This window comes from Syzygium oleosum, unplaced genomic scaffold, assembly GCF_021117445.2.
Source record: "Syzygium oleosum isolate NSW1041296 unplaced genomic scaffold, Sole_v2.1 Sole_v2.28, whole genome shotgun sequence".
Classification (NCBI taxonomy): domain Eukaryota; kingdom Viridiplantae; phylum Streptophyta; class Magnoliopsida; order Myrtales; family Myrtaceae; genus Syzygium; species Syzygium oleosum.
The window spans coordinates 3,722,924-3,750,217 of record NW_026607512.1 but is presented as its reverse complement, the minus strand read 5'-3'; the positions used below and the strand labels follow the sequence as shown (position 1 = coordinate 3,750,217).

At 41.2% G+C, this 27,294-nt stretch overlaps 1 protein-coding gene across 2 annotated transcripts; it reads right to left on the bottom strand.

Moving 5' to 3' along the window:
- Positions 1–11,850: 11,850 nt before the first annotated feature.
- LOC115675236 (uncharacterized) lies at positions 11,851–23,421 on the bottom strand. 2 transcript variants are annotated; one of them, XM_056303615.1, is made up of 23 exons: positions 23,206–23,421; positions 22,322–23,104; positions 22,144–22,215; positions 21,834–22,038; positions 21,578–21,686; positions 20,840–20,932; positions 20,675–20,767; positions 20,488–20,574; positions 19,471–19,563; positions 19,275–19,356; positions 19,140–19,199; positions 19,009–19,061; positions 18,754–18,920; positions 17,392–17,596; positions 17,187–17,244; positions 17,007–17,063; positions 16,653–16,898; positions 13,699–13,763; positions 13,530–13,586; positions 13,354–13,447; positions 12,309–12,449; positions 12,081–12,226; positions 11,851–11,968 (listed from the first exon to the last, which is right to left on the bottom strand). In XM_056303615.1, exons 2-22 carry the CDS (start codon positions 23,066–23,068, stop codon positions 12,119–12,121), a joined length of 2,892 nt encoding a protein of 963 aa, XP_056159590.1. In that variant the 5' UTR covers positions 23,069–23,104; positions 23,206–23,421; the 3' UTR covers positions 11,851–11,968; positions 12,081–12,118. The 2 variants fall into 2 exon arrangements, with proteins under 2 accessions (XP_056159590.1, XP_030453693.1); XM_030597833.2 differs by having other exon boundaries at positions 11,851–12,226.
- Between the last annotated feature and the right edge of the window lie 3,873 nt (positions 23,422–27,294).

Here is a 27,294-nt window from a genome sequence, read left to right as displayed (position 1 = left end):
ACAAAACTCTTGAGGTTCTTCAAGAGTATTTTTATTGGCCAAAGATAAATGGAGACATGTATGCTATCATCTCGAGGTGTGTAACTTGTCAAAGAGCAAAGAGTCATTTCCATCAAAGGCTCTACACTCCACTTCTAGTTCCATTGCAACCATGGGAAGATGTGAGTATGGACTTTACTGTTGCTCTTCCAAGAACTCAAAGGGGAAAAGACGCCATCATGGTGGTCGTTAATTGGTTTTCAAAAATGGCTCATTTTGTTCAATGTCACAAGACGGATGATGCATCTCATGTGGATGAATTATATTTCAAAGAGATCATTCGCCTTCATGGAGTACCGAAGACCATTGTGTCGGATTGCAATTCTAAGTTGTTGAGCTATTTATAAAAGACACTATGGAGAATGCTTGGTACACGGCTCTTATTCAGCACCACTTGTCATCCTCAAACCAATAGCCAAACGAAGGTTATCAATCACACCCTCACTACTCTCCTTTGAGGGATAGTTAGTAAATCCTTGAAAGATTGGGATTTGAAACTTGTACATGCTGAGTTTGCTTATAATTGATCACCAAGTTACACCACTGGTCGATCACCTTTTGAAGTAGTATATGGAATTAATCCTCTCACACTGATCAATTTGATTCCAATTTTATCCAATTCGCAAGTGAACTTTGACGGTAAAGAGCAATCTGAATCGATGAAGAAGCTCCATGAGCAAATTCGATCCAAGATCGAGAAGGCTAATGAATCTTACAAGAAGAAAGCTAATTAGTACCGGAAGAAGGCTCATTTTCAACCAGGTGATCTTGTGTGATTGCATTTGAGGAAAGAAAGATTTCTATCTCGTCGAAAGAATAAGCTAATGCCTAGAGTCGATTACCCATTTAAAGTTCTAGAAAGAATCGGTGACGGAGCATAAAAAATTGCTCTTCCTAGAGAGTACGGCGTTTTAGCAATTTTCATTGTGGGATGCCTTTGGGAGCATATGATTCTACGGGACATTCCTTAAGTTCCAATTTGATTCTATCAATGAACTCAGCACAATCAATGATTATCCAAGCTAAAATTGACTTTGGCTATAATTTTCTTTGATGGGTCAAAAATGAAGTTGCCGACGAGGAGACTATCAAGTTACTGAGTTACCGAGACTACTCGCCGATTTCAAAGTTAATCAACAACTTATTAATGAGAGGTTGTTCCGAGAAATTTCCTATGATAGTTGATGATTTCCTAAGGTGATTATTTCCTAGTCAAGCTTGGAGCACGAATTTTGGGAGATGAACCAAAGGCCTGAAGAGTTAAGATTTCAAGTCTCCATATCTTTATTACTGTTCATAGTTCCTAAGTGTCATTAATGAATTTATGAGTTCCTAGGTCTTTATGAGTCTTAATCGTTATGCAAGTCTCGAGAGTCAAAATCCTTAGTTCTTAGGTATTTAAATGATTCTAGTTTCTAGGTCTTCAATGTTTGGTTATTTCCTATGCCATAGTCCCCCTATAAATAGAGGAGAGTCTTCTATTGTAATAGACTAGACTTGATGAATATTAAATATATGAGATTTTCCTCTATGTGAACGAATATTTTTTGAGAGTGGATAACTCCTATTCTGGTTTCTTTATCCCTGGAAAGTGGATTACTCCTAAGTAGTGAACGAAGAAATGCTTTATCCTCGACTGGTGGTTTACCCTTTAGGCCCTGATGGTGAGCTTCTCTTATCCCAAAGTCCTTTAACCTTAGCGGGTGGCTTGTCATTTAAGCCTTTGTGATAAACTTCGTTGATCTCGATCTTCATCCTTGGTTGGTGACACGTCCTTTATACCTTAGTGACGATCCTAATTCTATCCTTCGGTTACCTTTTTACCCTTCAAGTACTATTCCAAACACACACCAATCCATACACATAACCCAAAAAAACCCCATTTTCGGAATCACTCACCCACACACGCATCGGTCTATCCGGCTAATTTTGGCCGAAAATCACTGACGTAAACGTCGACTGTCCTACGTAGTGCAGGTGAACCTCGCCCGCCATTGGCAAGGGTTGACCTCGTCATCGCTAGGTGAGGTCGACCTTGCCATGGATGGGCGATGCTTGAAATCACCAAATCTGGCGAGGTCAACCCTCGCCTATCCACTAGCGAGGCTCACCCTCACCGTTGTTGGGCAAGGTCAACCTTCTCAGGGGCGAGCAAGGCTCGATCTCACAAGAGGCGGGCAACACTCGCCCTTACTGGCCCTCACCTTCATCTGAGGTCCTACAATCTCCAATACACAAATCTCTCTCTCTCTGTTTAAGGTCCCGAAAATGACCATTTTTGCCACTCTTTGCAGATCTCAAATCTGGAGATGAACTATCCCGCTTGTGCACTCTCTCTCTCTCTCTCTCTCTCTCTCTCTCTCTCTCTCTCTCTCTCTCTCTCTCTCTCTCTCTCTCTGGACTTTGCACCTCTTGACCCTCCTCCCTCCTCTATTGAGGTTAGACATCAGCCCTCACGCTCCAATTTATGTCGCAATATGTCAATTGGAACCACACCTCATCCTCTCTCATGGCTTCCCCAAGAAACCCTAACCAGCCATTACCTCCTCCTCCACCCTTCGACATGGCCAAATTCTTCATGCCACCAACCTTGCTAGTGGCTAGGCGAGGCTGGACCTTACCCAGCGATGGGGCGGGCGAGGCTTGCCCTCACTAGTGGCTTGCTCGCCCTCACTATTGGCTGGTGAGGGACCTCGTCGACCCTCGCCTATGGCCGGTCGCCAATCGCTGAGACCCAACGACCGACTAGAGGAAGAAGAAGGGAAAAAGAAAAACAAATAAAGAAAAGAAAAAAAGGAAAAAAAAAAAGAATAAATAAATAAATAAATTCAAAAAATATTAAAATAGAACTAAAAATTGTCCACGTCAATACCGACCGAACCATATAGGACGGCCGACGTCCATTATAAGGATTTTATCCTATGCTTAAAAACTACACGATGAATGTTGACTTTTACTGTATCAATTTATCAAATGCTTCTTGTTGGGAATCTGACGTCGACCTTTGTTTTCATCTTGGCTTTGAATTTTGTGACTTTGTATTCCCTAATGATTCTGCGAACACGTGAAAGAGACAGTAGCAAAGACACGAGGACGTGTACGAAGGCTTGGGCTATAACCTAAATTCCCCTGTTCATGCCCTGTTTTTGGACCATTGTCATGTCCTCTTTACTTAATTTAGTGCTTGGTGGCACTTAAAAATGTTAGTCCGATGATTCGAAAGTTTCTTGAATTCCTTTCCGAGATTGAGGTCGATTGTAATAAGGATTGGGTATTTCGCCTCCAAAACATTATTTTCTCTCGATATGTGTAATCAGCATTTTGAAAATCGAAACTTTCTCATGAAATATGCTTAATAGTTGTTCCGAAGGCGCTCATTACCGAGACCCATTAAAAATAAATTCAACTTTTTTGTTGGTTATATAGTTTCAACAGTTCTGAGCCATCAAGAACAGAGAGGAGATTGGCTGCAAGAAAATATAGGGCAATTTGGGCTTTCCAGATTGGGTAATTTTGCCCAGTGAGTTTTTCCCCTATGTTGGGTGGAGAGTGAAGATTGAGTGTCGAATTTGGAGCTGCAAGATGTGGAAAGGCAGCGGTAGTGATTATTTCTAAGAATATAGGAGTTGAGTTAGTGTTGGATCGAGGGCTTTCGTTGGTGTGCTCTGATACCATGTTGAAACTAAGAATAGTGAGGAAGAATTGAACAGAAAAACAGAGGAATGAATGTGTGAATAAACTTTTTGTGTTTTGTATTTTTTCTGTCGTGTCTTTGTACAATTACAGAGGCTCTATTTATAGACTGTCACAAGAAGACCAATGTCTACACTTAAGGAGGTTTTGAAAGGAAACGTAATTCACTGATTGGGAATTGATGTAGTGATTTGTTGATGCTTGATTTGAGAGAATTTGATTCTGTCAATTTATTTCTTTCTTTGGTGGAGATTGTGGTGCGGGTTTCCTTCTTTGCTTGATTCTTCCAATCTTCCTTCTTTGGTGTTACCATCGTTGGTGGACCCAGAATGTTGTTGATTGGTTGATTGTTGCTGATTTCTTGAATTTCGGTGATTGATTGATTCCCTTAACATCCCCCCGCAAGTTGACTGGGCAGAATGGACATTCAGCTTGGTTCGAAGCATCCGAAATCTAGCTGATGAGAGTCCTTTGGTGAAAATGTCGGCTGGTTGATTGACAGTTGATATATAATGAACCGAGAGTTGACGGCGTGCCAAGCGTTCCCGGATGAAGTGAAAATCAATCTCCACGTGCTTTGTGCGAGCATGGAAAATCGGGTTCGTAGTGAGATAGATAGCCGAGAGATTGTCACACCATAGTGCAGGTGGGTGTGAAGGTAGTGCATGAAGGTCGCGAAGAAGAAACTATCCAAATGAGCTCGGCTGTGGTGTCTGCTAGGCTTTTGCATTCTGCTTCGATGCTAGAGCGAGCAACTGTTCGTTGTTTGCGTGAACTCCAGGAAATAAGGTTGGAACCAAGGAAGATGCAGAAGCCACCAACGGAACGTCGGTCGTCACGATCACCGGCCTAGCTTGCGTCGGAAAATGCATGGAGAGTAGTGGAGGACGAGCGGCTAAAATGTAGGCTGTGTTGTGGAATGTCAGCAAGATAACGTAGGATCCGTTTCACAGCTTGCCAATGCATGGTGGTAGGAGCATGAAGGAACTGACAGGCAGTGTTCACAGAATAAGCTATATCTGGGCGTGTGAGTGTGAGGTATTGAAGAGCTCCAACAATGCTACGATAAAGTGTAGGATCAGGCATAGGATCACCGGAGTAAGCAGATAACGGTGCATCGGTGGTGCAAGGAGTAGGAGCAGCTCTGGCTTCGGTCATTTTGGACCACTGCAGAATCTCTTGTATGAACTTGGTTTGATTGAGTAGAAGGCCGGTGGAGGTGTGCTGAACTTCCATTCCCAAAAAATAGTGAAGGGGTCCAAGGTCTTCGATGGCAAATTCACTTTGGAGTGAGTTAAGTAAGGACTGTAGAGGAGCCTGAGGTGACCCTGTTAGGATGATATCATCCACATAGACAAGCAGAAAAATGCTGTAATGTGGAGTATGCATAATGAAGAGAGAAGAGTCCGCAGTAGATACACAAAATCTGATTTTAAGGAGATATGAACTGAGCCGTTGGTACCACGCGCGTGGCGCCTGCTTTAAGCCATAGAGAGAACGTCGAAGACGGTAGACATGAGTTGGTCGTTGGGGATCAACAAATCCTTGTGGTTGCGACATGTAGACTTCTTCAGATAAGTGGCCGTGAAGGAAAGCATTGGACACATCTAGTTGGCGAATAGGCCAGCCGCGAGAGTAAGCTATCGCAAGTATTGTGCGGATTGTGACTGGCTTAGCAACAGGGCTGAATGTTTCCGTATAGTCAATTCCCGGTTGTTGGTGATAACCTTTGGCAACTAGTCGAGCATTGTACCTTTCAAGGGAGCCATCGGACCTGAGCTTGATTTTGTAAATCCATTTGCAGCCGATGGGGCGGACATGAGAAGGTGCTGGTACAAGTTCCCAAGTTCCATTGTTGATTAAGGCATCATATTCAGCTGCCATAGCGGCACGCCAATTTGGATCTCGAGAAGCCTGCGTGAAACAAGTAGGCTCAACGGGAGTCTGTGTACCTTCAGTCAAAGCAAAAGTTTGATTCCTTGTGAGGACTCGTCGGTGAATCGTGCAATCTCTCAACCGAGTGACCATGGGATGTGCCGGGGCTGGAATGTCCGAAGTAGAGGAGTTGGAAGTGTCAGGCTCCAGAGTTGTGAAGGGAGTTGCAGATGACGTCGGTGAGATAGATGGTGAGGACCCAAGGGCAAGATCTACTACTGTAGACGTGGAGTGTTGTTCAGAGTTGTTCATTGGTGGCAGAGGCTGGTTCATCGGTGGTAGAGGTAGTACCACACTTGTAGGTGGAGGGGCAGAGCATGGCGATGGAGATGGTGTATCGCCAAATGGAAAGGTGTGTTCGTCGAAAACTGCATCAGCCGCAATGTAGATTTTGCCAGTTTGTGGGTAGTAACAACGATAGCCTTTGTACCCCGGAGGATAGCCAAGAAAGATGCAGCGATGTGATCTTGGGGAAAGTTTGTGAGTGGTATAGGGTCGCAAGTATGGAAAAACTACGCACCCAAAAACTTTGAGGTGTGAAATCTCTGGTGGTGTTTGGAACAGTATATGCCAGGGTGTGAGATTGTTGAGGAGAGGAGTCGGTGTCTTGTTGATGAGATGTACCGCTGTTTCAAAAGCATATTCCCAGAACTGGTAAGGAACTGAAGCGTGGGACATAAGAGCTAGGCCCGTCTCGACAATGTGGCGGTGTTTGCGTTCAGCGGTGCCATTCTGAAATGGAGCATATGGACAAGATACTCGTTGATGAATACCATGTTGGAGGAGATGGTTTCGCACTTTAGTAGAGCGGCGAAATTCTGGTGTGCCATCGCATTGAATTGTCTTAAGTGTACGTTGCAATTGAGTTTCTGCAAATTTGTGAAAAGCCTTAAAAATGTCTGTAAATTGATCACGAGTGGTGAAAGGATAATACCAAGTGAACCGAGAATGGTCATCGACAAAACAGACATAATATTTATATCCTGAAACAGAAGTGACAGGGGATGGTTCCCAAACATCAAAGTGAACAAGTTCAAGGGGGATTTGTGCTAAGAGGACAGGCCGTACAATGGGAGGGAGATGACTTGGAAAATTGTGTTTGTGTGGATTGAAGCAGACGAGTTATTCGATCAGATGACGCATGACCCAGGCGTTGATGCCATAAGTTGAAGGAACTAAGGAAAGTTGACGGAGACTTGTCAGAGGTGGAGACCCGATATAGACCATTCTCAAGATGACCTCGGAGGAATACCTGACCAATATGAACACACAGAGCAACAAATGAGGTGGGGTAAAATAAGAAAACGCAATTGTTATCGAGCGAAAATTTAGAAACTGACAGCAGATTTTTTGTAATATGAGGAACAACTAAGACATCTAAGAGACGAAATTGTGGACCTGTTGTAGACACAAATGTACCTATGTGAGTGATGGGAAGGGAAACTCCATCACCCACAGTCAATTGTTGATTCCCGGTGTATGGAGTGACCTGGGAGAGGCCGGAAATGCTGTCGGTGATATGGTGGGTGGCTCCAGAATCTGGATACCAAGACTGAATATCCATCGCAGAAGGTGGAGTAGCAGGTGAGGCACAATAAGCTATGGGTTGTGCAGTTGCGATTGGGGCCGAATAATGTGCCTGAGGTGATGCTGGTGTAATAATTTGGGGATTAAACCGCTGCTTGCAATTGTTTTCTCGGTGGCCTTGTCGTCGGCATATCTGATAGAATGGACCTGAATTTTGTCGCTTGCCACCTCCACCAAACGATCGGTAGTTTGGTGCCCTTGTTGGTGTCGGCAAAATTGAATTAGTGCTGGATGGGCTTGCATTTGATGGGCTGAAATTTTGAGTGCACCCTTTAGACTGTTGAGACGTGAATCTCGACTGGTGAGATACAAAAGCCGCAGGTGGAGGGGTATTGGAGGTCATTTTGTTGATTTCCAGTCTTCCTTCGTGTTGAAGCAACAAACCATGAAGAGCGTCACGTGAGAGTGCTCTTGATTGAGAGACGACGGAGATCGTTGTGTCCAAACTGGAAAATTCTGGTCCAAGACCACGGTAGATGTGTGTGTGGTACTCGTTTGTTGATAGGGGTTCTCCAATGGTGGCTAATTGATCTGCGATGGTGGCTGCCTCGTGAAGAAATTATGTTATTGTGCGGCTTCCTTTTGTAATGGATTGAAATTGAAGTCGCAAAGCCAATGCCCGTGCTGTTGATTGTGCGGCATAAGAGTCGGAGAGGTATCTCCAAATGGCTGCTGCAGAGGTGTGGTTCATCAATTGAGCGACGATAGGAGAGGTGGATGAATTGAGAATCCACCCCATCGCGATTGAGTCACGGATTCGCCATGCCTTGTATTCGGGATTGGGCACTAGTGTGCCGTTGTTGGAAGCATGTAAGATGTGTTGTGGAGGAGCTGGTTTTGAGCCATCAACAACAGAAAGGAGATTGGCTGCAAGAAAATATGGGGTAATTTGGGCTTTCCAGATTGGGTAATTTTGCCCAGTGAGTTTTTCCCCTATGGTGGGTGGGGAGTGAAGATTGAGTGTCGAATTTGAAGCTGCAAGATGTGGAAAGGCAGCGGTAGTGATTATTTCTGAAGACATAGGAGTTGAGTTAGTGTTGGATCGAAGGCTTTCGCTGGTGTGCTCTGATACCATACTTGCGGACCTGATGCAGTTTTCAAAGCTTGGCTCGAAACTAAGAAAAGTTTATTCGCTGGTGTGCTCTGACGACACACGGTTTCTCACGAGCTTGTGAGCTTGATCTCGAGAGGACCATCTGATGCATAAGTCGATAAACGAGGTATGAAGAAGGAAAAGAAAGAACTTTGAGAAAGGTATACTTAGGGAAGAAGGCCGAAAGAGGCAGGAAATATGAGACTTACATTTTAAGGTAATTGTCATCACATTTCTATGCCTCCTGGTCTAATCCCAAAGTAGAGTTTGGATAAGCATTTGTGGGCCGTGCGCCTAATGGGCCGTGCAAAAGTCAGCCTGATGAAAAGAACGGTGCATGGCAGCCCAATCATGGTTGCTGATCTGAGGCCTCGCGGGTGGTGCCTTCGGCCTGAAGTCCAACTGTATGGCCCATGGCAAACCGAGAAATTAATCTTTGGGAGCTGAAAATTCTTTTTTTTTTTAATTTTTTGTAAATGCCATAAATATATTTGAAAATATTTTTTGGTCTAAAATAATAAGCAATTTTTGGTAGGGCAATCCCCCTCTCGGTGTCAATCCTTTCTTGGGCCGTTCGTCTTCTAGGCTTGAGACAAAAGGAGGCCCAATGAAAAAGGGTAAAAATTTCTTAGCTGGCCCAAAAACTATTAACCACTAGTAAAACGTTAAGGCCATTGAAAATTCAAACCATAAGTTAGTTGAAAAATAAAAATAACTAATTATTAACCTGCGCCCGCCCATATCACTTCTAATCACTAGACTTGTCTCTACAAAATTTGAAAATGTTGAAATTTTCGATAAAATAGCACAACTTCCATTGAAACAGTTTTAGTTGTATGCTACATGTGAAGTTTCAAGCATAAAATGGTAATATTTTCTTCCGATCGATATTCTTTTTTGCTTTTTAGAAATCACTCATTTTCTACGCCTCCAAATTTCAGGGAAATTACTTACGTGGCCTCCTAAGAAGTATTCCAAACATAGCACGACCATGATGCGATGTTATCAATTAAGAATTTATGCAATGCAATTCGTACGAACTGTTATTGAGATTTAAGCTCCGTTTGTTTAGCGAAAAATGAATAATTTGAAAATATATTCCCTAAAAGTGATCACTTGCATCGCTTGAAATAATTAATCAATGAAAATATTTTCATCATCAATAATAATTAATGTCTAAACACTTTCATGGACAATGACCATACCTATTTGTTTATTTATTTTTGCAAGCGATACAAAAACCTATTCTAACAAAAAAAAATTTCAAATTTTTTTTTTCCGCAAAACGAACGAGCCCTTTGTAGCTATAAGTTCCCAAGTGCTCTTGAAAGTTCTAGTGAGTTCTAGTTTACAAAATCATTCTCGTTAGTTATTACCAACCGGCCATACGCTATCTTGTTGACAGCAAATATTTGTTTCCTAGTCAAATTGCTTCTCATGATTGGACAAGGGGACAACAACGAAGGAGATTAAAAAAAAAAGATAATACCACGAAAAACCCCAAATTGATACGTCTGTGACAAATTTATCCCAAACTAATTTTTTGATCATCAAAAATCCCAAACTGGTACACATATGATAAAAATACCTTAAGCTAATTTTTTGACCATAAAAAACCCGAAACTGGTACATTTGTGACAAATTTACCCTCAATTAAATTGAATTATTATCATGACAAATCACAAACTGGTACATTTGTGACGAACAGAGAATAAAATCCCAAAATAGTACACCCGTCATCTACCACATGTCATCCAACCCAAAAATTAACAGAAACTGACGGTAAAATTATCACAGGTGTACTAAATTAGAATTTAAAATAAGAGGTAATAGATTATTTTCCCCCAAAAAAAGAAAACAAAAAACCTTTGAAATTGATGTTCCACATGAGCAGTGTGAACGGACCAATTCATGTGACAATTGTGAACAAAAAATGGCCAGTTAGTTGTGGCATTGATCCATATAGAATGTGTAGTGCCAGTGGGTCACCCGAAAAGCCTATTTAAACATCCATAACATCTGTCCTATATAAATGGATCTTTGACATTTCCTTGACCTTGGAGGACACCACACCACTACCACCTTACTCTAAGAAATCAAAAGATGAGCCCCTTATATACCGGGAGTATTGCTGTTGCCTACAGGAGCATCACAATACATGTCATATCAAACAGCAAATGCAAGCAGTCGGCCAAAAAGAAAAAAGATAAAGAAATCGAAAGCGAGCACACATAAACTTCCAAATAAATGGATCGACAAAAAAAGCAGAACTATCAGATTAAATCTTTGCTTACTCGGAACGTTTTTCCTATAAGGCATTACAGAAAACCAAAGTTCGCGCTTCCTCCATTTCCCCCTTCTTTCAACCTATCCCTGTGACCGGTTTTTCTTATGGTCGAGAGGGGCCAAAAATTGTGAATAATATACAAAATCGCAACACTAAAAGAAGGGGAAGAAAAACATGTACAAGAAAATATCCACTAGTGGCTGGGTGAGCAAGGCTCACCCTCACCAGTGGCTAGTGAGGGACCTCGCCGGTCTCCCACCTATGGCCGGTTGCCAATCAAGTCACTAGAGGAAGAAGGGAGGAAGAAAAAAAAGAAAAACACGAAAAAAAAAAGGAAAAGAAAAAGAATAAATAAATTCGAAAAAATATTAAAATAAAAATAAAAAATGTCCATGTAAGTGCCAATCAAGTCACGTAGGACCGCTGACGTTCTGGCTGACGTTCCGATCAAAATTGGCTAAATTGACTCAACAAACGTGAAAAGGTTTAAGATTGAATTGGCAAAATTATAAGGCTTAGGTTTAGTACTTTTTGGACAATTTTCCCTTCTAACTTGGTGAGAGATCTCCACAAGAAGGAAACTTCAAAACACTTCTGAAATTTTAATCTACTCTTATTTCAAATATCATGCTCCGGCAGATCCTAAAAAGAATAACAAAACTGCTGCGCAGTGACAACTAAGTTGAAGTGGAAAAGTATGATAAACAAATATTTAACTAAGACATGTTTCAAACAACAACAAGCGACTAATTTGCCCTCTGGTCCTTCGAGTTTCCTTGGAACCAAGAATCCAACTAAACAGCATCATCTCATCGCTTCCTAGACAACTTGACCCCTGATACTTGTTATTGAAAGGAAAAAAATTGCTATGCTCGGTGCAATATTAAGAAAGGCAAGATCCAATTCATGTGACAATTGTGGAGAACAAAAAATGCCAGTGAGTCGTAGAATTAATCCATACGGCTAGACAAAAGAATGCATAGTGCAGTGGGCGACACAAAAAGGCTTTTTTAGCATCCATAACATCCCTCCCATATAATGGATCTTTGACATTTCCTAACCTTGGAGGACACCACACCACTACCATATACTAGGAGTATTGCTATTGCCTACAGGAGCATCAAAATACATACATGTCATATATCAAACAGCAAATGCAAGCGGTCAGCCAAATAGGAAAAAGGAAAAAAGAAATCGAAAGCAAGCACACTTAAGCTTCCAAAGAAATGCATCATCATAATGAACCTTTGCTTACTCGGAACGTTTTTCCTTTAAGCATTACAAAAAAGCAAAGTTCAAGCTTCCTCCAATTCCCCCCTTTTCTCAACCTATACCTGTGACCGGTTTTTTCATGGTTCAGAGGGGCCAAAAATTGTGAATAATATACAAAATCGCAACGCTAAAAGAAGGATAAGAAAAACATGTACAAGAGAGAACCCAACTAACCTCTGCCAATAAACAACTTCAAAAAAGAAATCCCGAAACTAACATATTCCTGCATCATCAACGCTGCACCTCAGAACTGGTTTTTGTAGCATGGATGTCCCTTTAAAAGTGACCATCTGGCTGCAGATTTTCCTATAACTAGTGAGCTGCAGATTAAGAAAATATCCGTGTTAGCAGTGATAAAAAAGCACATAATAGAGTGCAAGATAGATTGATCCGATTAAACACCTGGTCAAGTTCCATCTTTACGAAACCAAATTTGTCTGTCCATATAGACTCTGCTTCTGCAGCAGCAGGTAGCACAAGGCTCCTCACATTCAAGAAACTCAGCAATTTCTGAATGCAAGAGAACAGTAGTTGAAAGTAACCCTGATTGAAAGAATGAGATCAAAGGCAGTTGAGTGAAAATCCATAGTGGTTAATGTTTACATGACTACCTCATCAAATTGATCAGTTCCATAATACAGAGAAACTGATGGACACGAAGCAATCGATGCATGGTGCTTTACAAGATCGTGTAGAAACCACATGCACAATCACATTTTGAGCAGCAACTGAGAGGGTGTGTTTCTTTTTTCACATCAAAGATAGACATGCATCAATATGTACAGTAAAGTCTCCCTAAATTTGATGAAAACTGCCCAGTCCCAAACTGCATCACCAGTTCAGAGAATTTAGAAGACTCGCCCACAGCTTCAAATATTACACTGATAACCCAAACGAAGAGTGAAAATTCACTTTTTTTAACGGAAAAGAAGGGGCAGCCTCAAGAGTGCAGTCCCACGAATTTTAATGCAATAGTGGTGAGAATTTATTGGAAACCAGGAACTGTTTAACCTATTTCTTAAGTAGCTGGTCAGTACACTACAGCATAAATGAGAAAATTTCATGCATCCTGATCCAAGATGAGATCCTGAGTGCTTGTTGAATTACAAAAAGTAGGATACCTCATTTTAGTGGGAAAGCCGACGTACCATTGTATAGGGTGATTTCAAGGGACAAATAGCCACTAAAAGAAACAGGGAAAGATGTGGAAGTAGACTATGAAGAAATATCTAGAATATCTCAAGCTTATAGAAGATTTGAAACAAAAGAAAGCACAACGGCATGACATGATCCATACAACTGACCCCACAGACATAAGACTGTCTTTGTAGTAAAAGTTGTCATCCTTAAATTTTTTTCTCAAAACATAAAAAGGAGAACTTCATTACTAGGTAATTTCGGTAGGCAGACTATATCAAAACACCTGAAGAGAGCAACATAATTTAACCTGGTCGTGACTGCCCTTTTTTGTTGCTACTAAGGGGAGTTCAGCCAACTCTTGTCCAAAAATCCTAAGAATTCCTGCTGATACAACAGTTGAGCTGCAATAATTGCACCACAAAAAATGATCAAAATCCTTTCACTCCTGTTAACCTGCTTTAAGGTGCATAAAAGTTTTCTTACTTGACAATTAGCACTGCACAGTACATTCCGCCGTACTCTTGGTTCCTCGTGCTCCTTCTGCAGATAACGAAAGCAGAGACATGTACATTAAAATTTAAAGGTTAAGATATTCAATAGCGGAGTCAAAGATAGCAATACACAAGTTCAACCCTAATGACTGGAGACTTACCCATACACCATTGAAGGAATGAGATCACGGTTCGTTGTAGGATCAACTATTGGGTCAAAGCATTCCTGAAATGTTACAGTCGAATTTTCTAATTAATAGTTACTCTGGTAGTGTTTCCTTTTCTTTTCAAACATTTTTGACATGCAATTTTTGGTTTATATAAACCAAAACAAGAAAAAGATCGACTGTAAATGCAAGGTCAGGCTTGACAATTATTTTACTTAAATATTGCCAATAACAGACATTCGACCAGATCACAGGACAGCTGGGCAAGATCCTGAGGAAGGCATAGAGTATTGTGATTGCATATAAAATATTACAACCACCAACAGGCAACACCAGCAGCATGTTCCAACAAAATGGTGGAAATGTGACAGTCAGTTTAATCAGCAAAAAACATTAGTGCATTCTTTTGAAATGAATATATACCTGTTGTATCAAAGTATATATTATACACTAATGCTTTGAATAGGCCCAAACTAGAGCATGATGACCAACAATGAATATTAGAGTAGAAAAAAGTAGCCAGAGAATCATTAAATCCCAGATCTTTTATTACGTGATCTCCAGATGCACTGCATAACTCAAAGCGGTGCAAAGCTCCAAGTTTTCTCCAATATATCACCCGCAAAGCTGAATAACCTTGGAAAATGAGGTTTACCATTCACGACTCAATCCACAATTTAACACTGGGCATGAACCATGACATTCTTGAATAGTTGAAGATTTCAACGAGTTGATAGCAAAGTCACAGTGATGAAAGGATGATCGACAGATAAGCCCCAATGTATGCACATACAACACCGTCAGCAATAATGAAGCGTTATTATTTTTTGTTTGGTGGGTGTTATTTAGTATGTACCGGTGTTGGGAAGGAAGAGGCAGGAGGGGGAGAGGGATGTCAAAAACTTCTTAGTTACTTTTTTTTCCCTTGTGTTAGCGATAGTTAAACTATCCTACTGCCACAGGTAAAAGTAACAATTTTCACAAGCTTATGTCATTGATATTCAGGGTAAAATATGGACCTTAGTTTTCAGGTTAGGCTTGAGCATTAAGTCTACTGGAACATCACCAGCAATAAGCATTTATGCTGTGTTTGGATAATGACGGAAAAGGGAGGGTACACAAATTGGGTGGACGGGGAAACTCTTAAGTTGCTGTGAGAAGGGAAAGGAGGGAAAATTTAAGTTTTTGGGCATTTCCATCCTGATTTTCTCCTTCCATTCCCAAACAAAGCTGTATGGTATTGGACACATGGTGTTTTAAGAAACATTGTGACCATAAAGAAAAGTTGCTTCTATGGTCCATAAGGTATGATGAATTTTGTAGTTTAGTCCATAATCTTCAACAACTGACTGAGGTCGGTACTTAAGTTTTAGTGCAATTTTGTTTCTTCACCATCATTTGCATCTAATCTAGGTCATAATTCTTGCACAGAATCTAAGCTGAATCACAATCATAACGCTTTACGATGATGCAAGAAAATCTTTGAAATCAGCTCAGATACAATAATCATTACCAAAATTCTACTAACGACGACCAGAATAGTAAAACTTAAAAGATTAAAACCTACTTTACCAAAGATTGGGGAAACAGCAAAAAGTGAAAAAACATTTAGGGAGAATGTGTGTGGTTTGCCGCTATTTCAATTATTTCAAGCAATAAACAGTGTCAAGGTGGTAGTTCCTGCTGGAACACAATGTGACATTGATGATCTGGGGGTTCAGAGATTTCAGATCAGAAAAATGGCCAAAACATAATTTCCACTCCCAAGAGCTCATCTTGAGCCTGCCCAAGCAATGTCCATAACCAAGACCAAACTTAAAATTACTAGGCAATCTTATAATGAAAGCTACACTAAAGCATACTATTTACCAAATAGAATCAATGTCCACTGACCCTAATGAAGGCTCAAGAGATTAATCAACTGGACCTATGACCAGTACCTGCTCAACCCTGTTGAAACAGAATGTCCAGCTCAGGTTTCAAAGATGGTTACCATCTGCTGGAATGTTACAAGATGCAACAGAGCATCGAGTTTTGGCAATAAAACATTCAGCTAGATAAGCTATGACTCATCATTGTTTAGCATTTTCTTGATCATCTGCCAGAATCAACATGCTTCAAAGAAGCAATGGATCCAGATTAAATTATGCAGTGAAGTTTGCATCTAATGTGAGCTAAAAGGTGCAAATTGAAAAAGGTTGTCACAGTAATTAAACAATAGAAAAACAACTCAGATTAATCAAATTGGGCCTAGATTGGGAAACCTTAGGACCATTGGGACCCAAAGGAGGTAAATGTTGCGAGTCTAGATGAAATTGCATGTGAGTTTACAGTACCCACGAGGGATAAAGGCTGAATCCATTTTTGCACTTTTCAGGAACATCAGTAGTGATAATACATGAAGAGGACACCAAAAGATTGGATCATCTCGAAAGTCCTTCCTATGTCCCTAAAAGTGGGAGCTTCTGAAACTTACTCGTTCAAGGATGCTATTACTTGGAAGCATCTCAAATCTCAACTTGAAAGAGTTTCACAGTGGCACATTTGAAGAGGACTACAGAAACATTATAGCAAATTCACCTACTCTTTCAATAGTTAACACATTCTGAAGAATTGTAAAGGGCTGTACTTTTAACCATAAGTTTCCACTTCCACTTCTAGTTAACACGAGAATTACTAAACCATTTCTTGCACAGGTTTTTCCATTTGCTTGTGTTTGAACCAAGAGAAAGCAAACAAGAGAAACCATACTTATATTATTCACCTAATAATAAAGTACTGAGCTCTTTTTCACATAGTTAATCAAGTAGTGGACATTGTCTTCCACATGGTTCCACTCCTGCATCCAGTTGTTTTTATTTTTTTTGGCCGAAGCATCCAGTTGTTATTTAAGTAGACAACCGTACTCCAAAAAATCAACATGGACATTTAGCCAGGGGTTTACTCACATGGAATATAGAAACGGCCTCTGAAAGCAATCTCCTAGATTCAGAACAAGCAAAACTGCCACTCAGCAGCCTCCATCTTGCATCATAATTATTAACTGTTGCAAGACCTTTCTCCTCATGCTTCTTCTTTAGAATATTTAAAAGAGAGTCTTGGAGCTTCTCTTCACCGTGAACAAGCAGGCCCTGCAATGTGGAGTGGATCCTACTGCAGTCTGTACAACAAAACCACTTCCCCTTTGGTAATTCCTGTCAAAAGAATTGCATCACCATTTTGATGATATCAGTAGATGGTAAAGGAAGCTCCTGCACAAGCAGTGTAAGGTGAAAACATGATGCAATCATCGTAATCTGCACCTTCAGACTGGCCATTCTATGATCCCTCAAGCAGCCCACATGATATTCCTTCTCACACTATTAAGGTAAATCCAAGAAGAGATTCGTATAAGCTTTTATGTGAAAATGAATATAAAGATTCTTGAGTCCACATTGTTAAGGTAAATCCACAGTTTAAGGACCAGAGAAGAGGGAGACTACCTGGTCACAGAGAATGATGGTTCGAGGACCAAATCCAGATTTGCTAAAATCATAACCTCTGTATTAAGACAGCAAAAAGCTATTAAATAAGTAGATTGAAGAGAAAAAGTTGTGACGAGGTAATATGACATTTATGTAAGAAATCTTAAAAGATCCTCATAGACAAAACACAAGCTAGACGAACTTTTGTTGCTATAACAATAACCTGCATAGTGCACATCCAGTGACCTCAGAACCTATGTTCTTGACAATACGAATGCATCTCTGTGTTATTTGCTCAATAGGATCAACTCCCGAAACTCTTCCAGCAGCAACAGCATTTTCATTCACAAACTTCTCTTTTTGAAACATACTCTCACAATAATCGCAGTACCATTTACCACGTGGAACACTTGTCAGAGAAGCACATTCTGCAACCATAGTTAACAGAAAAGGAAAAATCATAAGGAAGTAGGTCTGTCAGTTAAGGCACTAATCCCTAAAGCAGCAAAGTAACTAAGATCTGCAATGCACATGCCTTGCATCCAAAACTAGGGAACAAACACCAAAATGAAAACCAGGAAAACCTTTATAAGAATAAAAACATACATCACATGAACAAACTGGCATAAAAGAAGGGGAGAGGGGAAGGATCTTGTCATGCCAGACTAGAAAAGAGATTGATCACAGTCAACACTCAAAGCATCTGATCCTAGCTTATAGAGTAACAGATTAAAATTGAATCTCTGGACTTTAGCAAATGATAAGGAAAGACTGAGGAACAAACACCAAAATGAAAACCAGGAAAAACTTTATAAGAATAAAAACATACATCACATGAACAAACTGGCATAAAAGAAGGGGGAGGAGAATGATCTTGTCATGCCAGACTAGAAAAGAGCTTGATCAAAGTCAACGCTTAAAGCATCTAATCCTAGCTTACAAAGTAACAGAATAAAATTGAATCTCTGGACTTTAACAAATGATATGGAAAGATTTCAAACTGTCACCCAAGCTCATCCCCAAAAAGAAGGGCAAAGAAAACGAACAGCAGAGACTATCATATAAACGAGAGCTTCAAAGTCAAAGCAATCCCCAGTATAAGATCTCAAGTATTTATTAGACGGATACGATGCAAGACTGATGGAGTATTAATCTTTTAGCAGTGCATGATAATTCCATTATACACATACCTCCTTTTGGACTTGAAATTAAGATCAAACAGCATGCAAGTGGTGACAGGCAGATTGGTTTCTAATAATTCATGAAGAGGAGCCTATCATGTCCATGGTTCAATTAGATGCAACATGAAAGGTTTGCTACTTAGGATTTTGTTCTACGGACAGTAGGAAATAAAGGAAAAACAGTCTAAGAAGATCAATATCTGTGCTTAAAACATAAGTACATTTCTAGTTTGAAGTATCTCGTTCTTCTATAATTGTGCACAGGGAAAATATTCCCATTCCGATCTTTACTTTGGCTGTGCCAGAGTAGCAGCAAATATTTGTTTTTCCTATATACAGAAATAGAGCTGGGTGTTCGTCTTGATATGTAAATTCTTCAACTAACAGTATAACTAAGGAATCACCTTTATGGAAAGCTCTTGGGCAACCATCACAGAGCAAAAGGTTCCCCCCATCTGCACAAATAATGCACAGGTTGTCATTATCCTTGGCAGAATATTTACGCCCTTTCGACAGAGAGATTGCCAATTCATGGAGAGACACCCCATTGGATGTGTAAATATTCGAATAGCTGTCAAATTAAAACAGAACAGATAAGTCAGTTGGCTTCTCTTGCAAAAGAAAAGGTAAGGGGCAAAAGGAAAAACGAAAATACTCACGGCTTCTTGCGAGAAGCCCAGCCAGCATGAACTTCAAACTGTGAGGGGCTGACCTGCATTTTAAAGTTAGCTAACATATGTACATTCTTCAATTGTTCTAGTAACTGTAGTTCAATGGAAGAAACTAGTACCTCACAGTTGCAGCATCTGCAAAAGATCCCAAAACCCTTTTTGTAACCCTCAAGTAATTTCTGTTCACAGAAAATCATCGATTTCAAATTGGCAAGTGTTTTCAGCGCACTTGAGTACCGTCTTAGTAAGCATACCTGTCCTCGGGAATAATAAGCCACCTCAGTTCCATCAGGCAACCCATCTTCCTCAAATACCAATTTATGCAATCTCTGATCTCTTCAGAAAGATGACAGCAAACAGATAGAAGAGATGACTGTTAACTTTCAAGAAAGAAAACATGTATAAGCCAAATCCATGAACTAGATCCAGAGGGAGAAAATAAAATTTTACTTTATAGTTATCTTCCATTGACTCTTCTTGTGTAAAGAGATAGGTGCTGAAGAGCTCTTCATGTACCGGACCTTTGAAACTAATTTCGGTAACCTGAAACAAAATATAGGAATATGGAATATTCAACAAGAAACTCTAATTAATGGTAAAATGTAAAGGATCATAAAGAATGCACAGTAATTGCCTCTCTATAAATGCCAGGCATTTATTGAGAACTTATATAAGCTGACTTGCATAACAGAAACACAATCCAGCCACAAATGCCAAGTATAAATCAAATATGACAAAAGGCACATATTTGCTCTTATCTTTATCTTTAATTCACCAATAAATAGAAGAGATAACTGTTAACTTCGGAGAAAGAATAACATAATAATGAAAACATATCAAAGGGGAGAAAATAGAATCCGACTCTATAGCTGTCTTCCATTGACTCTTCTATAGTGAAACAAGGAAGTGTTGAAGAAATCTTCAAGAGCCTAAATACTGAATCCAATGTACATGACCAGAAACAAACTAAAAGATTATGGCAGATTCAACAAAAAAGTCTCATCTACGCAAAGGATCAGAAGGACCGCACAGTGATGTCTCTATATGAATGACCATCATGTTTAAAAACTTAAACAAAACAAAAAGCTGACTTGTGCAGATGAAGAGATAACCCAGACTCTGATCCTGACAATAAATCCAACATGAGATAGGTAAAATGTTTGCCATTTCTTTAATTTGCCATTTATTACAAAGAGACAAGCAGGAGAGAAATATAGAGAGGTAGTGTGCATAATTTACTGGAGAAAGGCAGACAGAAGCACATAAGAGGGCGTGATGAATGATATGCATCTACTGGAAAAAAAAGAGAGAGAGAGAGAATGTGCAGTAGCTCATTTTGCATCCAACTTTCTTCATGCATTTCAACATACAAAAGATTACACTCTTGTAAAAAGAACTAATCAATAAACATGGACTTGCAAAACTATGCCTCACTGAATGAGAGATTAGCATTATAATGGAACTAACTTCATCTTCAACTGATTCTTCATTTGTGGAGAAATAAAAGCACATGCACTTCTAGATGCTTTCAAAATTAGATCTGCTCTCGGTGACCTGTTGCAAAGCAATGAACAAGGCAGGGTAAGATACAAACACTCAAGTTAAAAGTGTACTACACCGAAACACAATTTATCAAGATTCAGAAGATTCCAACTTTCTGGATGTTTTCCACTGAGTCCTCTTTGGAGAAGAAATAGCTGCCAAAGCATTATCAGCAGACTTTGGCATTAGAAGCTTGTTTGCAGACCTGAGATAAATACATGCAAGCATATCTCAGTATACAATCTCGAGATACTTCTCAGTATGAAAACATTCTCACCGTGTCTTTCTTATCCCTTCACTTCCACCTAGCAAAGAGACACTCATTGAAGGACTCGTGGAGGACTCCAAGGTTCCAACTGTTGTTGCTAACCTGGAAAAACATAGACAGCATCTCTTAAAAGAAGGCTTTCTTAGCATTAACATTTTGAATTCCTCGGATAAAAAATCTTACTAGTTGATATCACTAAAACAAAGTTGACAGAACTGAAACCAACCAACATCACCCATCTACTAAATAACTTCTTCAGGGGGGTGAACAGTAATTGATTAGAAAGTAGCTCGAATTGGAACTTAAGACTTATCTAAAGTGACAGTAAGACTTCCCAAGTTGCCAGCCAGTGGCGAAGAACTAAATTACTCACTAGTGAAGGCTCAAACCTCTGACCTTGAGGCATCCACATTATACATCCAACCACATGGCCACGAAAATGGCCAGTTATTCCACAGTGAAGGCACAGATATCTTATGGTTATAAAGATGCAACACATTTCTAGATGTATTAAATTCCTATCTAGCTTTGACCCAAAAAAAAAAACCTTTCTAGTCTATTCCCCCGTGACTTGAAAGAGCATGACACATCAAAAAAGAAAAAGAAAGTCCATTACATGCTATGCAAAGCAGATAACTGTCAACATATATAGGAAGATCACCAATAAGCCCCACCAGACTGATTCAACATGTCTCATAGCATGAGAAATCTACTAGCTACAGAATATGAGTCTGAGAATAGGCATACCTAGCCCTTGCATGACTTTTGTTATTGTGAGTGCTTTGACATTTCTTTGACTGCACACATGCAATACACAAAGACCCTGCTCTGGCAACAGAGAATGCAGGGAACGTACCTGAAACATAAAACAAGGATCAACGAGGGAAAACCCAAAAGAGAAAGAGAGATAGAGAGAGAGAGTAAGTTCAGTCAGTATCCTAATACCATGACGCTGCTTGACAGACAACGCTATCCTAAATAACAAGAGCACCCATAGGCATACCTTTGCACCCTCTACAAGTGAATGATTTTTCCACAGGCGAGTGATGAATAATACTTTGAACGGCACTTTCTAGCAAGTGAAGGGGTGCTTCCCTGCAAGCCCTCAACACATCAAGCAGGCTCTTCCCATTCTCCAAGCAAATGTACTGCGAAGCACGTTTGTATGCTCCGCATGCATGAATCTCAAATTGGGAAGGTGGAATAACCTACACATTCCCGAAATTAAGAGTAAAGAAGAAAGATAAACTCGATTAATGGGTATACCATGTTGACTAATATGAAGCCCATTAAGCAACGAACCGCGCACTTACTCGGCACTCATTGCACTTAGCACATGAACACAATATCCCTCCATCTTTGATTACTCCTCGAAGCCCAGGAACCTGCATCCAACCATCAGAATTTAAGCATTATAACGCCAAGAGCAAATTCTCACTCATGAGTCTTGAGTTTTTATGTTAGTCATTATCCATAACATAAAGTACGTACCGTCTTGCAGCCGCCCATATAAACTACAGTTACCCCGTCCAGCAAACCAGTGTCAAAGAGATCACTGACTGTCACCAATTCCCGGTTCCACACAAATGTCTTCGACATTTTCGATTCTAGGTTATTTCGAGTGGCTATGCCTGCGGTCTCGGCATTTGCATCCCCCTCCACCTTTGAAATCGCTTCATACTCTACAGCATGCGACACACCTACTAGAGTCTGTCCCTCCTCGATCTTATGTACCAGAGCTGTTTCGTCCTGGCCACCATCTTCTCGAATCACAACCTCTACCAATCCATCAAGCTCTTCAAGAATTTTCGTTTCTTCAAGAGACTGCCGTCCTCTTATAGTGCGACTGAAATCCTCCTGCACAACAACTTCCACCAGCCCACTGTCCGGTTCTTCATCAGAAAAGCAGATTCGATCGGTCTCCACCTCCGCTTCACTCAGGGACAAATCCGAAGTCCCATCAGATTGCCGCACCTCGGCGGCCTCATTCGCGACGCCAATCTCTGGCAATCCGTCGAAACCCTCCGCTCCGCTGATCTCGGCGGGCACGGTGAAGCCATTGCGCGGCTTAACCCTCCGAGCATACACAATCAGGGAAGACGAACCGTTCAATCTCTTGCTGCCTCCGCCGTGAGCCTCGAAGCCACCGTTACAGCGGCCGCGCTGAGCTCGAGCCTCGGACTGACCGAATCGCACACCGCAGAACCGCGCCTCGCCTCCTTCGCAACCGCCCTCCATGTCTCGGGCCCCCCAAAAAATCCCGACCTCAGGAACCTGCAACAGCCAACGAGCAGATCAGGACGACGACGACACGCGAGAGCGGCGCTCCGGCCGCGAGAACGGCGCCGGAAAATCCAGAGGCGGCGGCGACGTACCACCCCGCCGGGCCATGCGGAATCGGGCCGCGATGCGGGGAAATCGTCGGCGGCGGAAGGGCGCCGGAGCGATCGCCGAGGGTTTGTCCGGCGAGGGGATTTCGGGAGCGCGACGTCGGGGGGCGATTCGACGGGGAGCTTGAAGGTGAAGGAAGAATCGGGGAGAGAGAGAGTGGATCAGTGTGTGTTTCTTCGGGAAGCGGAGGGTGAGTAAGCAGCGACGAAAGGGACGATGGCAGGATCCGTAAATACAAGAGGGACGAGCGGGATGACCAAAGTGCCCCAGCGAATCGCCGGAAATTACAGGCCAGGCGAATTATCCATTTATCCGTCCGTGCCTTCCTTGCTTCCTCCAAAGTATTCTTATGAGATTCTTTTGTGTGCATATCTATTTCTTTTTTTATTGCTTATGACTTGTTTTTTTTATAAATTTCTTTCCTTGGTTACATTGGTATTTCACATTTCGACCTCAAGTATGTTATAGACATAATTACCCATAAATCAAATCGATTCATAGTAATGTTTCTATAATTCTATTAGCGCCATTTATTACTTATTGCTTCAAGAGTTTCCGATCAATAAGAATATAGTTACGTAATGCATGACGGCATTTTTCTAACTGCCTTGCCGATATATAGATTGCTAGCTTATATTAGACGTCATCGAGCATTCACGATACTCTATTTAGTCACTTTCCTCCGTTTCCTCGGTTTCTCTGTTCTTTTCTTGCTATTGGGTTTCACTTCCTTCTCTATGATTGTTGACACCTAAATTTTGCCCAAATCATTTAGGGTTTTATCGCATAAAAATTAAGGATTGATTTTTAACCCCTAAATAAAAATATTTTCATTAAATTGTGTGGCATGTAGACATTAGGCACATTTGCATTAATAGATTTAGTGAAACATATTTTCGCTTTATTTTACTTCTTTTTTATTTTTATTTATTTAAAATTATTATAAAAAAAAAAAAAAGCACGTGAAGGGCTTTCCTCTTTGACCGTTCATCCGATTCACCAAAAGGGCTCTCCCTCCTTCACTTACGAAAAAGAAGGAAAAGGCAGAACGCAGCACAAAGCAGGAGAGCAGAACGCAGTAAGAAGTAGAAGCGATGCAGAAGGGCAGGCTGATCAACGGCAGCTTTGAGCTGAAAATAGAAAGAAAAAGAGCTGGCTTCGTTGACTGATCGGGGACCGTTTTGGAGGGACACCAAAGAGAGAGGACCGGCGGGAATCTAAAAGGAGGAGGCTTGGCAAGAGAAAACGGAGGGGGGAGTAATCAGAAAAAAAAAAAAAGGCTTGAAGAAAGAAGCGAGAAGGAAGAGTTCCAGAGAGAGAAGAGGAGAAACAGGGGGAATCATGGACTGAAGAGGAGACAACAGAAAGAGATCCAAGAGAGAGGGAGTTTGAGAAGAGAACGGGATGGAAAAAGAGAGATCTTGAGGGCGAGAAGAGAGACCGAGAGCCTCGCCCACTCGCCGGAGGGCCGTCCGAGTCGCCGCTGAGCCTCCAGCCGTCGTACCTCGCCCCGGCCAACCGTGAACCAGGTGGGTCTTCTTCGTCTTGCCCTGTTTTGGTCCCCCTCCCCTGCCCCTCGGGTGCCGGGCACACCGAGTCTATTCGGTGGTCGCCCGGCACCACGAGATGACGAAAATGTTTCTTTGTACCTCCAGGATGTGTTATTGAACGATTTCCATAAAAGAAAACCTTCGAATCCCGCTGAAATCCACTTGGAAACCCTCAGTTTTAGGTGCATCCCACCTGTTCGACGAAATGCCCGAATGAAAACCGAAACCAAAGTCACCGCGTCTACCTGTAAAAATCTTAGATTCACGTTTGTTCGTCCTGAGGTTGATGTTTGGTGACTGATGCTGTGTTGTTTTGTTCTTTGTTGTGGCATCTTTGTCGTGTATCCGAGTGAGCCATCGAGGAAACCTTCACCGGAGACGCCATTCCCGTCGTTGGATCGACGCCCGCGGTTAGAGGCCGCCTTAGTCAGTCTCTCTCTCATTGCCCCATCTTTGTTGTGTGTATGTGTGTCCATTGTATCGCTTGAAAGATTTTAGCCGATGAAAGATGTTCTAACCGGAAAATGAGTTTGAGTTTTGGGTCGCCGACGGGGAGGCGCGATTCTTCTTTAAGTCGTCGACGTGGTCACCGAAGCGTCGTCCGGTGGTGACGGCGTAGGCCGGCGTCCGCAGTTGGTGCTGGCGGCCCGAGCCGATGGCCGGCGGTGGGTGATCACGGCGTGGTCGACTGAAGAAGAAGAAGACTCTGTGAAGAACAGTAAGAAGCAAAGGGCAGAAGCATTCTGGGCAGAAGGTACGAAGGAGGGGATGAAGAAAAAAAAAATAATAGAAAAAGAAAAAGAAACAAAAAAAGAGAAAAGAAAAGGAAAAGAGGGGAAAATCAAAAGAAATCAGAAAAAGAAATAGAAAATTGGGGTCCCGGGCGGGTCGGTAATTCGGGTTAGGAAGTCGGGTGGATCGGGTCAGGAGACCCGGTCCGAAGATCTTATTTTATTAATATTTTTTTTAAAAAAATTCAAAAATATTAAAAAATTCAGAAAAATTCGGAAAAATTCCAAAAAAAATCAGAAAATTAAGAAATGTTCAGAAATCAGTTTTGGGCCTAATTTCACTAGATTTTAGGTAAAAAAAACTCAAAAAAAATGAGAAAAAACCCTCTAAAAAATTCTAAAAAAGATCGGATAAGCCATTAAGGCTTTACCTTAGGGCTTTTGATTGCATTTTCTTTTTAGAGACGATGCAAGGTCGCTAGTTGTTCATTTTCTTCATGATTATCTGGTTGCGCACTTTTAATACATTGATTGTTATTTTCTATTTTTAGAACGGTTAAGAGGAATATTAGCTTTTTCGATAGGCTGCCCGGTACGTTAGTTTGCGAACATTCAAGTTTAGGTACCGAAAGGGCACTAGTTAAATTGCTAGTGTAATCAAGTCCCCGAACTTTGGAATCTCTGGTTTTCGCATGTATCGAGACGACACTCCCGCGTCTCGATCAGAGTTTCTAGCCAACCCTTGACCGTGGCTAGTGGCAACTCCAATCGAATGCTTAAATTAGACAATTCTCGTCGCGCGAGGTATGAGGCTTGGGAGTGCCTCGGTCATTGAATTAATGAACCATTTGGTTCACCATTCAAACGAACCAATCGTTGTTCATATCCATCGACAAATACCTCTTGGTCTAAACCCGACGATCGGTTCGGGTAGGTTGCGACAGCTAGGCGACTCCGCTGGGGGCTTGAGGACTTAGGCCTAGTATATCTTGATTGTTTGTTTGTTAACTAACGTGGTCTTATGGGAGCGCATCGTGAAGGCTAAGGTAATTCCGCTAACAAAGTGTTAAATGGTCTTGCAGGTTGGAAGTTATAAGGGGTGGAGTAATTGTTGACCCTTTGTTTTGTAGGTTTGGAGTTTGGGAATGAATGTTTTTCTCTTTCGAACTCTTGAAGTGCTTTGTGTATAAACTGTTGTGCATGCTTAAATGCTTTAGCACTACACTGTTGCACACACCACCGTGCTGCCGGACCTGGGCCGCGATAGGATACTTTAGGATGGTGTTAAGAAAGATACAACCTCGAACGCGAGACTGCGATGTAGAGGTTGCCTTTCTTTTTCCCGAAAAATTCTTTCTTGGTGTCGTAAGTGTTTATCCTTGTCCGCGAGACCGCGTGACTATAGGTTATCTCTTTCGACTAAGCCGGAGTTAAGAGGACCTGACACCAACGCGAGACTGCGACGGTCAGATCACCCTCTTAGCTTCAATTTGTTAAGCCATCTAGAGTAGAAGTCGAGCCGCACATTACATTCGCATGTTTATGTGATTGAAAGTTTGTCATCCACTGTAAGTATGGTTTCTCTCTTTACTTGTTTACTTTTGGTTGAAACTTTCATTTTTGAAATTCGCGAAAATCAATTGAATGCCCTAGGTGATCTAAGCTTATAATTGAAAATTTCGGGCAATCACTCTTGACAGTGAGCCTTGAGCATAAAACTCAAACACCTCTGATTTGGCCTTACAAAACAGATGATTTTGTCTAAATTTTCAATTATGGGCTTAAAATCACA